The sequence below is a fragment of the Manduca sexta genome, chromosome 18 (genome assembly GCF_014839805.1).
Source record: "Manduca sexta isolate Smith_Timp_Sample1 chromosome 18, JHU_Msex_v1.0, whole genome shotgun sequence".
NCBI lineage: Eukaryota > Metazoa > Arthropoda > Insecta > Lepidoptera > Sphingidae > Manduca > Manduca sexta.
In genome coordinates this window covers 13,983,349-13,999,697 of record NC_051132.1, presented here as the reverse complement: position 1 = coordinate 13,999,697, position 16,349 = coordinate 13,983,349, and the positions used below count along the sequence as shown (strand labels likewise).

The window sequence follows — 16,349 nt, the reverse complement described above, 5'->3', positions numbered from 1 at the left end:
TTTCCCTTTTTTGATTTTCAAGATTTAGGACGCAAATACTTAGCCGACCATCGTCACCATTTCTTTGGCTTACGTGATCCAGCGCCTAGTGGTTACGTTATCGCCAAGTCTGTACCGATCTGCCTAAAACTTGCCTATACCCTGACAACTATTAAATACTATACATACCTTAAAATAACCGTATAACTATCGCCATCCTTTAAGTCTTTAGCACCGTCTTCCTTATGCTTAATATTATTCATCTCCACCACAGCGGGCGTGGACTCCGCCTTCAGCAGCCAGTCCTTCGCCGTGGGCTCCTCCTTGCCCTCTGTATTGAGCGCGTTGGAGGACACCACGCTCACAGAGTTGTGCTTAGCTTTCGGACTAGGAGGGATGCCGTCCCTGAGATGATGATCGTCATGCGTGTCCGTGTCGATCTCATCGTAGCAGTAAGGGTACTCTGAGTATTTGTGCTTGCACGTTTTCGTCGTGGGATCGCCCTTCTCGTCTCTCTTAAATATTTTCATGATGGAGTTCGAAGTTGAATTCGTAATTGGAGCCTTCGCGCCTCCAGAGCAACCTCCAACCGTCTCGTCTTTCAGAACTCGCACCCTTGAGGGCAGTTTGTCTTCTTCCAACTTCTGCCTCCTTTTCCTCCACTCGACGACCACTGTCAGTCCCTTCTCTGTGAAATAAAAGAAGACCACACCCAACATGGCCGCGAGTCCCTTCCACATGCCATCGTCGTGGTTGTATGCCACAATAAGAGTGCCATCGGGGCCATGAAAATGATCAGGCGCCATGGCGTGAGGCATTAGATGCAGCAGAGCGTCACCGCAGAGCGTGCCCACCGCCAGAGCTACTAAGAACTGCAGGAGATGATTGTAGTAAGTCTTGTGCATGATAGGGATGACTGCAACTCCGAAAAGACCGCACGCGCTTATTGCTAATATACTAAGAGAAGAGTACAGCCACACGGCAAACATATTCTTCGTGTAGGCGTTCTTCTCCTTTGGTTTGACAGCCGTGGTTTCTCTTTTGATAGGTATATTTGTCTCTTTCACACAGCCGTTTCTTTCCATTGAGGTGTCAGCTAGTTGCTGGTATAATAGAATGGGACAGATGGATTGTAGTGTCTTCTGCGACACTAACGTGTCGTCGTGTTGGTGGCTGTGGTCCTCGTGACCGTGGCCATGTTCGTGCTCGTGCTCGTGAGGTTTTAACCTCGTGTTCACTGTTGTGATCACTTCTGACATGCTTACACACTGCAACAAACAATTTAAAGAATTCATAATCGGTAGAATTGAGTAGATGGTAGAGGGCCAGGTATCGCACATTAAACATATTATTACTATAATAAATATTGCTATACATACATGTTTGCATATCTAAAAGGTATATAAAGATCAGAATTTATTGTGGTTTCGTGATTGTGAAGTTATTGCGTTTATTGAATATTAAGTTAAAGAACGCATATACTGCCTCTACAAAATAAATTATTTTTGGGACATGATGGAAAACTGAACTGCAAAATAAAATCGATCTACGTCTTTAAAGACCCTAAAAGATATACGAAACCAAATGGCACTCACATTAACAACATCTTTATCAGACTGTTTGTTCTGACTCTTTTCCCCACCCTCCGCGAACGTATCCAGGTTCAACACTTTCAGCATCTGGTGGAATCCTGTCAGATTCAGCGTCATAGTGTTCGCATCACCATACTGCCTGATAATCTGCTCCGCGTACGCTTCAGGATCCAAGTTTTTTATCTCCCTCTTGGGCCTGTCTTTGTGGCGTATCTTCTGCAGTCTATGGTGGTACCGTGCAGCAGAATCTATTCTTCTTTTCTCTTCTAGATGCGATATGTGTTCGGCGGTATCAGCGCGAGGGTCGAACGAGAGTATGCCGTCGCCCTGGACGTCCACGTGTGAGCCGCACGTGTGGGCCGCGCACAACAGGCAGAACATGCAGACCGTTACCAAGTGGTGTGACATTTTCGATTATTTGATTGGATGTGAGGGCATCAGTCTATCAGTTGCAGCTTCCAGAATTACTGATCTTGATCGATCTGTGGACAAAAACATTGGTGTTGTTAATAATTAATTTAGAATTTATATGCCTTTTTACACCGAAAAGTTATTAATAGGACCTGATAATTACGATGTCGAATCAATAGGCCTCGTGTTATAAAAAGAAGCGCATTTTTAGCAGCTAACTAAAGTGTGCGCGAAATCTGTTTTCTAGTTGCAGGCTTATCACCGATTACGATAGATGTTCGGAAAAAAGTGTAATTGTCCCAAATTAGTGTATTTTTTCGTGTTTGTACGCTGTTTGGCGGCCTCGCGCCACTTAAATACCAACAGAGCCTCTCATTGTACATCGGAATTTAGCTGGTCTCCGCTTACGTCTTGTAATTAGATTACACATTGGCGTTATCACTTGGGTTTAAGTCAATGACGGCATAACTCAATTATTGAAAGGATATCTAACTTTAAAATGGACTAAAGATAATTCATCGGTTTGGTGGTATGGTGTGAAAAGTGACGTTTTGGATTTTACCACAATTCTCAGGCACGACATCTGAAATTTATGTGTTATTAATTTAAAATAACTCATTGCCCGGGGTTGGAAAATTTGCCTGATAGTGTGAGAGACTCGCCCCCTTATAACATGACGAATTCCTCTTATGCATACTTCAGAGATAAAAGAAGTATATTTATAGAATAACTGAACGATAAAAATTCTCCAAAAGCCTTCAGGAATAGGTCACATCCGGGAGTCGTGCCGATGATTAATCCGTCCATTTATCTCGCTCTGATTTCCCCTCACAGTACCATCATGCTGGATTATGTCATTTCATTGTCTGACGTGACACTAACAGGTGCCTTCAGTTTTTGCACAAACCAGCAGTCGCAAGTGCAACAGTCCGCGTGACACGCGCGGCCACTCGCCGCGGCTCATTTGTCGCTGATTATCACCACCGTTAGGGTTGCCACATTTTTCAAGAAATGTACATTTGGTCGAAAAGTATGTGTGTTATAAATAAATTAATAAAAAAAAATTAAGTACATAGGTTTACAACAGCCTGACGAGTAAAATTTATTTTCTTTCTTTCTTTCGGCTTTTTACAGCGAAAATGCGAAATTACGCTTTGGGTGCTCGCACATTCAGAGCTGTTAATTCTTCGCTAATCTTCAATACTAGGTCTCACTTGATTTGTATCATAGTGGACGTAACTATGAATATGTATATGTATAGTTGTTAAAGGTATGTATGTATTAATCTCGGAAACCTTGGCAAGCCTCTTTACTTTGAAATCCGGTTTCACAGTTATAAATGCCAGTGACTTAAATATTTTACGATAAAAAAAACTATATTTTGTACTGTATTTAAAGCAATTGACAGATGAGTGTTATGAGACTGCGATTGCTAACTATAAGAAACGTATTGTTAATATAATTTCACCAAGTTTCTTAAAGTTGACAACCCTAAGCAGTTCCGTTTTTGCGCTAGTTTTTTGGTTGTTTGTTCGAAAAAACATGATCGAGATTCAATATCTGTGGGAATTTATTGTAATAAAAGAAACCTTTCAATGACAAAAGAAAAAAGTGCGAATACCGTGCGCGAGCGCAGCGGCTTTAAACACGGGGTCTGGTAATGATTTTAAATCCCTCAATTAAGTCTCGTGTCTATAATTTAGATTCCACGCGGATTTTTTATAGAAACGACAAAGATGTAATGACTAATATGGTTTTATTTGAAGTAGTTGAAAATTAAAATTTAGCATAAGGCGATAATTGTAATAAAAACCACTGTTGCGTGAAGTGTGAACGTTCCTCGACCTTATTGGATATTCCTTTCCATCACGGTATTGTATTTAGCGTTACTGTGTGACATGGCTTGTTATTTCAGAAAATACAATATGCGACAAATTTGAAATGAGATTCTCTACCCTGAGTGTTCTGGAAACCAAAGGTTCCTTATAGTTCCTCATAGCCCAAGATAGTTATTCTAGCATGCTATTAGGTATCGAATGACAGTGTCTATCAAGATCTACGTTTCACTTTGTTACTATGTGGTGCGCACGCGCATCCAAGTTCAAGGCGTCACGTGACCGAGGTTAGAAAGTGGCCAGGCGTGAGCGCCGACCGCATATGTAAGCCACTGGGTCTCGGTGAAAACTATATCCATAACTATACCACATTAACGTCATAATGACTGGCGGTTTCTCGTTATCTTCGATGTACTTTCGAATCGATTTTGATGTCATTCGACAGTTTAAGAATGCAGAAGAATTGGAAACTCGTCACAGCGATAACGCGATGTAAAACAGACTGATGACGATCTAAAAGACCTTATTTCAAAGTAATTTCAAGTTGATATTTTTTATTTGATTTGCTTGGGATATTGAGCGTTAATTCCAGGCCATAAATAGAAAACATTTCTAAGAAATAATCCGTTTATACACCGGTGATTTCGCATGCTAAGATATTCAATATTTGTTAAAATTATCCGAGCCAGTGAGCCATCAGTTGGTCAAGACATGCCGACATAATTTTGGCAACTGCCGAGAGCTGCAGTATTTTTCACTTGTCGACACTATCTTTGGACTGTATTGTACTAACTACTAAGCATGGTTCCAGTACTTTGTTAAGATTTTTATTTCGTTGTAGATGCAATAGACAACAACCACACCATGAGACTATAAACATTTAGACTAAAACACGGTATCACAGAACCAAATGTGACCTTTAATATTATCACCAAATCACCCTGTTACATCAAAGGTTAAAATTATCAAAACTACACCATGAATATGCATGGTAAGCGACCATTAAAAACTTTTTATTTGATGTGTGGTGGATGTGGTGAGGACGGCGACGTCTCCGTTACACAACCTGAGGTCAAGGACGCGTGACCTTCGGATGAACACACGGTTCGTTCCGCTTTTATAAATTGTCGAATTAAAAAGTCATAAAACATCAGTAGACAGGTTGAGTGCGGTTTGGTTTCATTTGTAAACGTAAGTGAGAAATATTGGTTTACAAAAATAATAGATAATATTTTATAGCTATCATTTTCCTGTTCTTTGGTAAATGGCACAGTGTGTTAAGCCAAATACATATTTGGTTAGGTGTTGACAAGTTAGAAGAAGGTAACGTCATTAGTCAGTAATCAGTATAAAATAATTTCGCAAACCATAGCTTTTTAGCAAAAAAAAAAGTCTAGAAGACTTACAGCTACATAAGCAAATGAGAGATGAATTCGGAAAAATACACTGATAACATTACAACTGATTTAAAACCAACTAATAATAAAACCTTAACCACACCGCTCCTTCACGACACGCCTACTACAGCAAACAGGGCACACAAACACCAACTTCCTCTCCCAAGCCAGTCGAAAACATCGGAAGGAAATCAACAATAACCGCAATACGATAAAAATTATCAAAAGACGACACCCGTGTAACTAGTCCACTTCAAAACGAACGTGTCGGGGCGCGGCTTAAGGATAAATTTTAAATTAATCAATTTTCTATCTAGCTATCAGACGATTCACTAAAAAATACAAAGACACTTGTGGGTGATACAAGTTATTGATTTGGTACGAAAAATATTACATATAATTAATTAAAAATTGTTAAAATATAGCGTACTTTTACTTATTCGTTATAATTTTCGTTTTGCATATTATAATAAAATAATATCAAATCTATAAGCTGTACGCGACAAATAGAATGAATATGGAGAATTATTTTCACAGTAACAATGAACACTGAAGCCTATTTTCAATGAACTAACTCAAATATTTAATTTATTCCGCCTTATAACTATTTTCAATGTAAAACTAACATGATTCAGTATCAAACAATAAATAAACCGATATATCCGCCATAGACTGTTTCATGACACAACAGACAGTAGACATAGGCACTCTAAATATAACAGAAAAAAACATTACACCAATAAAACGGGTAAATAGTGGTCCAGCCTTGATTCTGAGATAATGTCACAAGTTATAGATAGCCAGAAATAGATGGTACACGTATGCTGGATTTGTTACATTTACATCGTCATTGTCAAGGTATTTCAACAAGCAAGTTACTTGCAAACCTTTGCAACAAGAATACACTGCCTTTAATATCTATGATAGCCATTTAAATGAGCTTTGATGAAAATACATTATCATTTTTTTTTTATAACCAAACCTTCTTATTTCTTTTTGCAAGGTTAATTTAAATTCTTTCTAGTTCTGAAGATACAGCGCACACGGCGCATAATATTTACAACAGTTTTATTAACCTCCACTTTATTACCAATTAGTAAGATGACTTCAAGTTCATTTCAGTATTATTATTTACATTTGAATGATTAATTATTAACAACATAGTAAACAGTTAATATTGTCGTTTCCTGGATTGTTACGAACTAAAATACTTGTTGATAACAAACTAGCGGAAGTTACTATTGATGGATCTTTCTCGTTTATGTTTTCTCGTACATGTTTTGATCTAGACTGTTTCTTAAAACAGTAGGCGTTACCGTATTTTATAAAAAAAAAATTGCCTTCCAGAAAAAAATAGTGAGATGGCTGTATAAAACCAATATTCGTCACTAGATAGTGTTGCATTACTTGCTCTTTTACAGTGAAGGGGATACTATAGACTTAAAAAAAGGTAGGCATATTAATGAGGGCGAACTTCCAATTCCGTCTATATGATTAGCATGCCTAATGAAGTCCTGGCCATCCCTCACTCATTACCGATTCATTAACGTCACGGCCTTGGCAATGTCTCGATCGGTGCCGGACGTCGACCGTCTTCCATTCCACACTACGAGTCCTTTATCAAGGTAATTAGTAACATTAAATGGTTTTCCTGATGCCATCAATGATAACGTACGTTTCGAGGTCGGGTTGATAAATTAAATATTAACTAACGTTCGACAATACAACGCTCCGATTGTTAGTGACAAATATTCTCTTTTCAAGATCCCAGTGATCTAATTACAGCTCGGCTTACTTATGTATATTCGGTGGTAACTTGAATTCAATGAACAATCAAAACATGTTCAAATTCCTCGATTAGAAGTCTCTGACAGTCTCACCGTTAGGTGAAAATAGCAGCTATTTTGATCCATTGCGGAGCATTTTTAAAATAAAAAAACAACACCAGTAAGCACATTTGCCGATCGCCACACCTACAAAAATTTCAACTACAAATGCATCGCAGCGTTACATTCGTAATCCTTCCGTAGTTCAGCCACAGCCACATCTCACACAGAGAATCCCACGCTATTCTAATGATAGAGTGCGGCACAGGCAGCGGCGACGCGTTCCGCGTTGTCGCCTTACAGCTGAATGAAGTCGAGGCTCTCTAATCGCCGCCAGATATTTTCGCGAGCACACAAGTTACGCAACCGTCGTAATACTGTGACCCAGATAGCGCGTAGTAAACATGTCGTTGACCCCGCCACGTGTGTAAATCCGTCTGTATATTGTTTACTTGTATCGCGAAAACATGTTTGTCGGCTGACACTTTTCGATTGATTTTTATCAATGGAAAAGTGGACATGAGATGATTGTACAGTATAATGTAGCCTAAGAGAAACAATATGCCAATCCGGTCTTCATGATTATGTTGAACCGCCTTACTGTATTTACACCGGCTCACTCCGGACTACGATTTTTCGGAGCTTAAAATTGGCGGTGTTTACTGTGTCCCTGTTGGTATAAAACAAATGCAATGTCGCCCAGCGATAAACGCCGCGAAAATATCCGCTACCAGGAGTAAACGAAGTATACGAACGAACGTAACGAAGTATAACGGAGTACCAGAAGTATACTCGAAGTACATCGGATTATTTTGCGAAATAATTACGGGATTTATCAAACAGTTATTAAATATATTCGAGACAAAATATACTTTCACTAACCGACTGACACTGGCTTCAGATTTAGCCACACACTATTAGTTATCACTATTCATTGTTACTGCTTATAGTGACTGGCAACTCCATGACACAAAAACCTTCGGCAACGAAGTTTGATCGATTTTTCAATAAAATGCACCTATGTTCTTAGTTCCGGACATCTTATGATGACTATTAGATCTAAAATACAATGTATACTTATAGATACTAGAGTATTGCCAATACTTAATTAATATTCAACAAGAGTAATGTGCGATGACTAGCTTCTTCAGAAGACCCGAAGGTCCTAACTCTTATCACTAGAAATAGTATGATAATAACTCCATTACCATAATGCAAATTCAGATGTTCTAAAAACCTAAAAATCCTTATCAGGCAAGTTAAGAATTTTGAATGAGTAATACAAAGAAATTTTGCGCAATGTTGCCGCGACGTGTTAACGTCAAACGAATACAAGGCTCTAAACTAATATTTCCTTCAACGGACTTTCACGGTGGCGTGTCTAGCTGTACTGCTTGCGCGGTACCATCACAGCTGACATCCCGGGTTCAAATCCCGAGTTGGGCAAAGTTTTATTTGAGACATTTCTACCTGGAATTTGAGCTCTATATGGTTATAAGTTCGCCCCCTGACACATCTTGGGACGGAACACACTTGGCGAAAAGTGTGTTCCTGACTACCCCTTTAAGGACAAAGGCGTGATGTGTGTTTGTTTTATCTCAACAGATAAATCCCAAAAAATATTCAGAGGTTTTATGGTCATATGATGTCTTTGTTATTGATGAAGGTAGACCAAGAGATAGTTCACCTATGGTCCATCATCACTTGCTTACAAAAACCACGAGCACACGATAAGTAAAAGAAAATTAATAGTACTAAAATCGTGCGCGCAATAAACATCTGTGATTATGACACTTGAAGGTAAACGAAAAAAACAAATCTCATCTACAGCGCAGTCGAATTAACATTGACAAGTTATATCTACAGGATATTTTAATTGGAAGACCACAGTATGAAGAATACGAAACATCCTTTTATCTTACTTAAAAATATATATACTTTTTATATAAATCAAAATAACATACCTCTAAAATTGAACAAGCACTTCCACACGATAGTTCACGAGAATTAATATATAAAAACAACAGAACGGCCGTTTATCAGCACTCAATCGTTATCAATTGATTGATAAACGAAAATTATTGACGGCGTGATACGGCGTTGCACCCAAACGGATTCGTTATTGTCGTTATATTTACGTATCTTATCAGATGGTATTATGTTTGTACAATAGTATTGTATATTGAACAGCTTAGCAAAGAGTTAAAATTTCTGAAAGCGAACCCGACAAACATATATGTACTGATATGCATAAATTCGGTGCAAATCATTCTAATGATAGTTTGATATGTGTAAATTACGAAAGGCAAGCCGGCAGATTACCGTGGCGGGCTGGGCCTCTACTAATGAGCGGATTTAGCTGCAGCCCATAGCGATATGTAACTAGAAATTCTTATTGAAAAATTAGGTATGTACGTTTTCTTTGGCTAAAGAAGGTTTCTTCACGATTTTAGCTACATTAATAAAGTGAGCAACTATATATAAATAATACATGTAGTCAGGGCTGCGTGTCCTAAGGCCCGGATTCGAACTCCTTACATCTAAGCAGTCTATTCGATTTCCAACTAGGCTATCGTTGTTTTATATACTATCAGCTTTTGCTCGCGGCTCCGTCCGCGTGGTAAAGGTTTTACGCGGTTAAAAGTAAGTCCTTCCCAGAGATTCAATCTATCTCCAAACCAATTTTCATAGAAATCGGTTCAGTTGTTCTGTCATGAAAGCGTAACAGACAGACAGTCATTTTTGCAATTATAATATACATAAGTATGGAATCATAAAAGTTAGGTTTTATTATGACAAGAAATCAAGGAAGACGAATACCTTACATAATAGTTAATACCTAGTAATTTATACTTTAGAATGTTTTGCTCGCATGAATGCTGGCCAAATCAAGATTACGCGGAGAGAAAAAACCTTAAGTCAATCTAAAATGAACTCTATATTAAATAGTATTGTGTTGAAATTCAAAATCACAAACGTTTGCCAATAAAATAGCCCCAGAGAAGTTGCGAGCCAAAATATACGCTATATTTATAGTGTTAGAATTGCAAATCCTCTGATTTGCCGTAACGGGAAGTGGGTAGAGTATTTCGCAATCGTTATTTTCAGTAACGCCGATGACTCATGCGCCGTTAAACGAAACGCTGCGTTGGCCTTCGGCGAAATCTAACGAATGGAATATTCTAGACGTGCTCACTGCTTACTGAAATAGGTTTTGTGCGATTTTTCCTGTTAAGATATTTATCGAGCTATATTAGTATACGTATATGTATTTACTGTACATATATGTATTTAAATATTTGTTTACCTTAAATAAATGTTGTACCTTATTATATGACTAACTTTAATTATATGATCGAAATATTCTTTCTATTGCATATTTTGTGTTCATTATTAACTCGCTATTGCTCGCGGCTCTGCCTGTGCGAATGTTTTTCCCCAATTCGAAATCGTTCTATATAGTTTAGGGTGATTAAAATTTCAATAAAAAGATAAAATGTAAATACAGAACCTGGTCTTAGTGTATAATTTCACTATATATTTTTTAGTTGTTTATTCGTCAACAGGCAAATTGTATACAAACATAAACACAAACCTTGCATGTTTAATATAATTGCTTTTTCTTTATTTAATTACTTATTTAGGGTTTTCTTCAACAAGAACATACCAACTCTATTGATCATACGGTAGAATTCACACAGATTGAAAAATAGTAATAATAGAATACTTATAGAAATTTGTTTCATTGTAATACATAATTAAAATCTATGAAAAAATAACCAGAGCACTTCAGAAATAATACATATTACCCATATATAATAACAGGCAAAATAAACTTAGTTATCAATACTTATTTGTTCGTGCTATTATGTACTGAAAATGCACCCGTCACGCTGTAACGGGAAATTGGTCGCTAATAACGCGCCATTGTGAAACATAACGGCCGTTATTGTACCGTTACAGTAATGAATCATCGCCAAACTTCCAAGTAACGAATGGAATGTCCTAGAAAGAGATTTCAACGTTTGCATTACTATATATCGTATAGCAAGATTTCAGGTTAAACATTTTTATTTATAAATCGATCGGGTGTTCTCATAATGTTTTATATATCGGCTTGAGTATATTTCAACGGCTATAGAGGCCTTTTCAGTATTGCCAGCCCAATGAGACGAGAAAGGTGTTTGCTATACAAATATTTGGTTCGCTCGACCGAATTTTGTCGTCCTTCATTCACTTGAACCACAATATTTCCCAGTATCAAAATAATACATTACTTTGGATGTTATCTGCTGAAGTAAAAGTCGCATATTTTAAGGTTGGTGCCCACTAATCGGCAACTAACAGAGAATCTAATTATCATTAGGACGATTTGTAGACCGCATTTATTTATATTAGTATCGATATGTGGTGTGGAATTTTCGCGACTGGGCTCCACTCAACTTGGCAGGATAATATAATACTAACGTAATGTCGGAGATTAAAGATATTGCGTGGCGAGGCGATCGCTGGAATCTTTGTCGTCCATTGTTACTGGACATAAAGACTCATCTTGGAATGCGACTCGAAAAAACGTGCCAACATGGCGGATTGTTCACCATGTGCAAAGTTGTACTTGTAATAATGTCTCTGCCACTTTTCTTTCGATGGAATATAGACCGAACAAATTATATTACGTATTAGTAAAGATTAGTGGAAAAAATAATATAATCTAGACTATTATATAAAGATGAAGAGTTTGTTTGAACGCGCTAATTTCAGGAACTATTATAATATAAAATAAATAAAGTGAGGAGATTCCTCACTTTCTTCTTTTTTTTTCACTTTGAATCCGTAAGTATTTGTGGCTTGGGTCTTAGTTTCGCCACCACAAGGTGAATATTTTTTTTATGTGCATTCATATTTTTATGATATATATAAAAACGTAAAGAGAACTTTCAAAATAAAGAACATATAAAGTAATAATACCTTTCGACAACACTTTTTCGTACTTGGGTTAACTCAACTTTTATACACACGTGGTAAATTGAAATTTGACTGATTTTTATAATAATCTCCGTTGTCGATAATAAATATTGACATATTCTATCTATTATTCCATCACACGAAAGGAAAACGTGACGTTCCAAATTAATCATTAAATACACAATATTAAATCCTATGCATTTTTTTAACATTCACAAAGCTGTGAATCATAAATTTTTCCAACGCGGCAGAAATCAAACAACACAGAAAAAACGACTTTAAATCTAACGCAGTACAGTCCAAATCAATTTGTGAGCGAATCAAATCTGTAAAATATCAGAGGAGTTTTTGCAGTGTGAAACAACTCACCGAACGCTGGAAAGTAGATCTTCACGTACTACGAATAGAGTTGAAATTTGCTTCGCTTGTAATTTTCGCGTTTATTATTAGTGTTTGCAACGTCGTTGCGCGGCCAACGGCCAATTCGTTATCAGAGCGAGAGGGAAGATGCGGCCGCTCGACGCGCTGTTCGGCCGGAGACTAGTGTGAGTTCGCGTGTTCATCCGCGTTTTAAACAATTATTCATGTGCAGAATTGATATATTGACGCATGCAATACATTCAGTGGTTACATTATGGCTACGCTAAGTGATTCGTTAAAAGTGCTACAGGATGAAACACGCTTGGGTTCAAAGTCCCATGCGAGTATCATTTGCACCAACTTGCTTAAATTGGTGGAATTTCCAATTACTATTTTTGGATATAAGTACTCATTATATTTGAATAAATATGGTGCAATTAAATACACAATTCCTTATAATAAGTATGATTTAGTACATTCTACAAGATTTATTATTAGCAATAAAATTAGAAAGTTATACCTAAACACAATACATAATAGACATCACGTATATTAACAAAGAAGTTTCAATATCGCAACACAGCACAAACGGACAAGCTGTTTTCAACATTAGCCTTTATTCACTGCGAGATTGGGTTCAAGTACGTAATACTTTGACTTATAAACATTATTTACTTTTACTTAAATAATAAATATTTACGAAAGTGCTGATAAAATTAGCGAATAAAATGACGCGCGACATTCGTTACACTGCATTAGGGTTGTCACAACAATTTTTTTTACTTACTGTTTACACTATTTGGCGGAATTTAGCGGCAATAATTAGCTCGAAACAGTGATATCTTGGAACAGTAAACAGTAATGAAGAGAGTAAACTAGAACCTGCCACCACAATGTTCAAAGCCCTGGATTACAACGAATCATTAAATAGTTTTTATAATAAAGAGACACTCTAAATAAGCAATAAGACCAACAAATCTGTTTATACCGTATTACCGTAGAATTTATATAAATTTTACACATAGTTGTCTTTTTTATAATTTTTTTTTTACTATTACCGCTTGACAACCCTGTCGCGAACGGCGTTTAACGAGCGTTACGTGTACGCTAACGTCACAAGTGCAAGGTCGGGCCGACAGAATTATTGCTGTTTATTATTATGTAACAAACACGCGGCTGGGAGGCGGGCCGGACGTCGGCCCAGCGTGGGTTCGAATCTAAAGACAACTTTAGGGAGAAATTACGTCTTTTGTTAATCTAATAATGAATTTTAGTGCTCAGAACACACGATACAAAATCATATCACGCTTGCCTACTCGTGTTGCAACAAGCGTTCCCACGTGTGGGCGAGCTTATTACCGTCACATGATAGGCACTCATCACCTTATCAAATTCAATATAAGCTATTCTGACAAAGCCAAGTTGTGCATTCTTTATCTAGACTTCGAATTTGGATTGCACAATAATCCTGTAATACCAATAATACGTCAATTTGGTCTCAATTACTCAATGTAAGGTTATATTAAAACGTGTACATGGACTTACATTACACCAATAAGGTCTCAATTGGTCTTGACCGCCAACGACATACTCGATATAAAAAAATATATTGTGTAGTATTTGATTTTTTTAATTATTATAAGATTATTTTTATTAAAATCTAAATCCTTGTAGTGTATAATTAAAGAAAGAATTACGTCCCAATAGAGGTTATATGAAAACGTGTAGCCACGTTTCGTAGCGCTAACGCGGTAACGGCGCGTCGTTAGACGGACGAGCGCGGCGTGCGTTACAGCCGCAAGGTCACGCGCACACACGAAAACTCAATTCTTTTTACATTTCACACTACGACTAAATTGAAACTGTGCACATATATTTATAGGAGTAGCTATTTTTTTATCAGTTTGTAGAGCGACCTACGTACAGGTGATACAAATATTTGCTCGTTTCAGAAAATAAAATTATTACTTAAAAAATGCATATGGTATGATTAAGACAATTTTCAAAAGGAAAACTGGTACATATTTTATTTTCTATATTAATTTGTTATACCTGAATACGTTTTTTGCAAAAACAAAGCCATACGTATAGTCTTATAAGGCCCCTTGGAGATACTATGCAGCCATTACCGCGCAAGGAAAAACATATTCTCTGAAAATTATCACGTCATAGCTATTTAAATATTACGACTTAAATTCCCACGAATTTATGTTAAGATGTCATATTGCTAATTATACTGCATTCTACGGGTATGAAGCACCATGATTCATGTTTTACAGAAATGGATGAAATTGGGCGATGGTCCAATAGACCGGCCTGACTTATTCGCGAATCAGGATGTTTACGAATGCATTTTTATTAGTCTGCCTTAGATTCTAGAAAGAATTTTCTATTTTAAGCAGAACTTGTAGATGAAAGACTCGGTGTTCTTTTAAAGGACATTGAAGCCAGTGGAGCTACTGAGGGTTAATGGGCCTGGCAACGTCTGAGTGTTTGAAAGTAGTTTTGATCAGGCGAGCGGTTCTCTCACAAGATCATTATTTTTTTTTTAAAACAATCAATCCTCCCTGTCTTGATAGATATCAGTGGCGGAGGGTCCTTATAAACTGATTCCCGCCGGTTTCCCTTTCGTAATTTATATAAAATCGAATTATCATTAGAATAATCTGCAGACCGCATTTATGCATATTAATACCTATATTATATTATGTCTGGTTCCCTTTCAGAAAATATCATCTTCCGCCACCGATAAATATTGTGACATCAAAATGTATTCTACATATCGACGTTTGAAAGACAAATTGACTTGACATTTTTTTCGTCACTAAGTTTCATACGTATTTAATATCAACACTTTTCTATGTTTTTTTAATCTAGTTAAATTAAAAAAAAAAAACTAATGTTGCTCAAGTCAATTCGCCTTTCAGCCATCGATATGTATCTACATTGCTTTATAGGACGATTTATTCCGTCCATTCGCTATCTCGGCATGCATAAAGGAGCATTGTCTGTCACATCGGTGCACGCCAAAAGCCGACCTTTCGCACAAATCACGCGCATCGTACGTGAGCGGTCAATTCCGAGGCTTATATTTGGTCATCACATGACTGCGTGTAACGTGATCTTTGTATCATGAGAAGAGCGTTATCCTTTAAGGACTGTAATGCTGAATGCATCAGCTGAAAGCTCAAACCAAAAATGTAAACAAATATCAATAATGTGCATTGTATTTGTCAACTTGTTTGATTGCGTCACGAGGATGATTTAGTGCTTTAGTAGTTGCACTCACAGAGCTATTTTGGTCAGGAGAGCAGGATTATTTACGTGTTCTAAAAGAATATCTTTTCTTATTATGAAAAATGGGTAGATGGGTATTCGCTTACATTTTTGGCCGCTGAAAAGACTGGTAATTTCAGCGCACTGGGACAAAATAGCTGCTTGATTGCCTACCCCAATTAATGATTTATAAAATAAAAAAGCATATTAAGAGCTAGCATGATAATGTAAAATGATAACTTTTACAACAGCTCAGCTCTAAAGCCTGGTGAATACCGGTAGTCAGCTATCATATCACTCTACCAGTATTAGTAGATTCAATTTTGCACTCTACCAAATCTCAGAATCTTTTCACATTTGTATAGTTAGTATTATACAGTACTAGTACTACTATACTATGACTCTACCCATGTACAGCGGGCTTTAGGTTAGAAAAGTGGTGAAAATGGGCTTTATATCTCTAAAATATCGTTTAATCACCACAATTTGATGACTACAAGTTGTAAATCACACGAGCAGTTTTACTAGCGACTTCCCATCTAAACTCTCAGTCTAACCGCGCACTAGACCGGTTCCGACGAAGTTCTTTTCAAAGTCACGGCCCGAGTTCGATTCCCCGGCGAGATAACACGTGTTTAGGCGTCTGCGCTCGCGGCCTTGGCAGGGGCTTTTGTTATTCGACTTTTGTTCGTCTTTTGTGTACAAAAC

General features: G+C 37.2%; 1 protein-coding gene across 6 annotated transcripts in view; it reads right to left on the bottom strand.

Annotated features, from left to right (window-relative positions):
- The window catches only part of LOC115448615 (zinc transporter foi), a 49,270-nt gene that overhangs the window by 7,351 nt on the left and 25,570 nt on the right, over positions 1-16,349 (bottom strand). For 4 of the 6 annotated variants that reach the window (XM_030176092.2, XM_030176094.2, XM_030176089.2 and 1 more), the window contains exons 2-3: positions 1,575-2,053; positions 169-1,247 (exon numbers count right to left, since the gene is read on the bottom strand). In XM_030176092.2, the coding sequence (XP_030031952.1) occupies positions 169-1,247; positions 1,575-1,979 (1,484 nt within the window). In that variant the 5' untranslated portion in view covers positions 1,980-2,053. Of the gene's footprint in view, positions 1-168; positions 1,248-1,574; positions 2,054-9,004; positions 9,082-12,374; positions 12,396-16,349 lie in introns of those variants that run through there. The other 2 variants (XM_037439896.1, XM_030176093.2) reach the window with 2 other exon arrangements.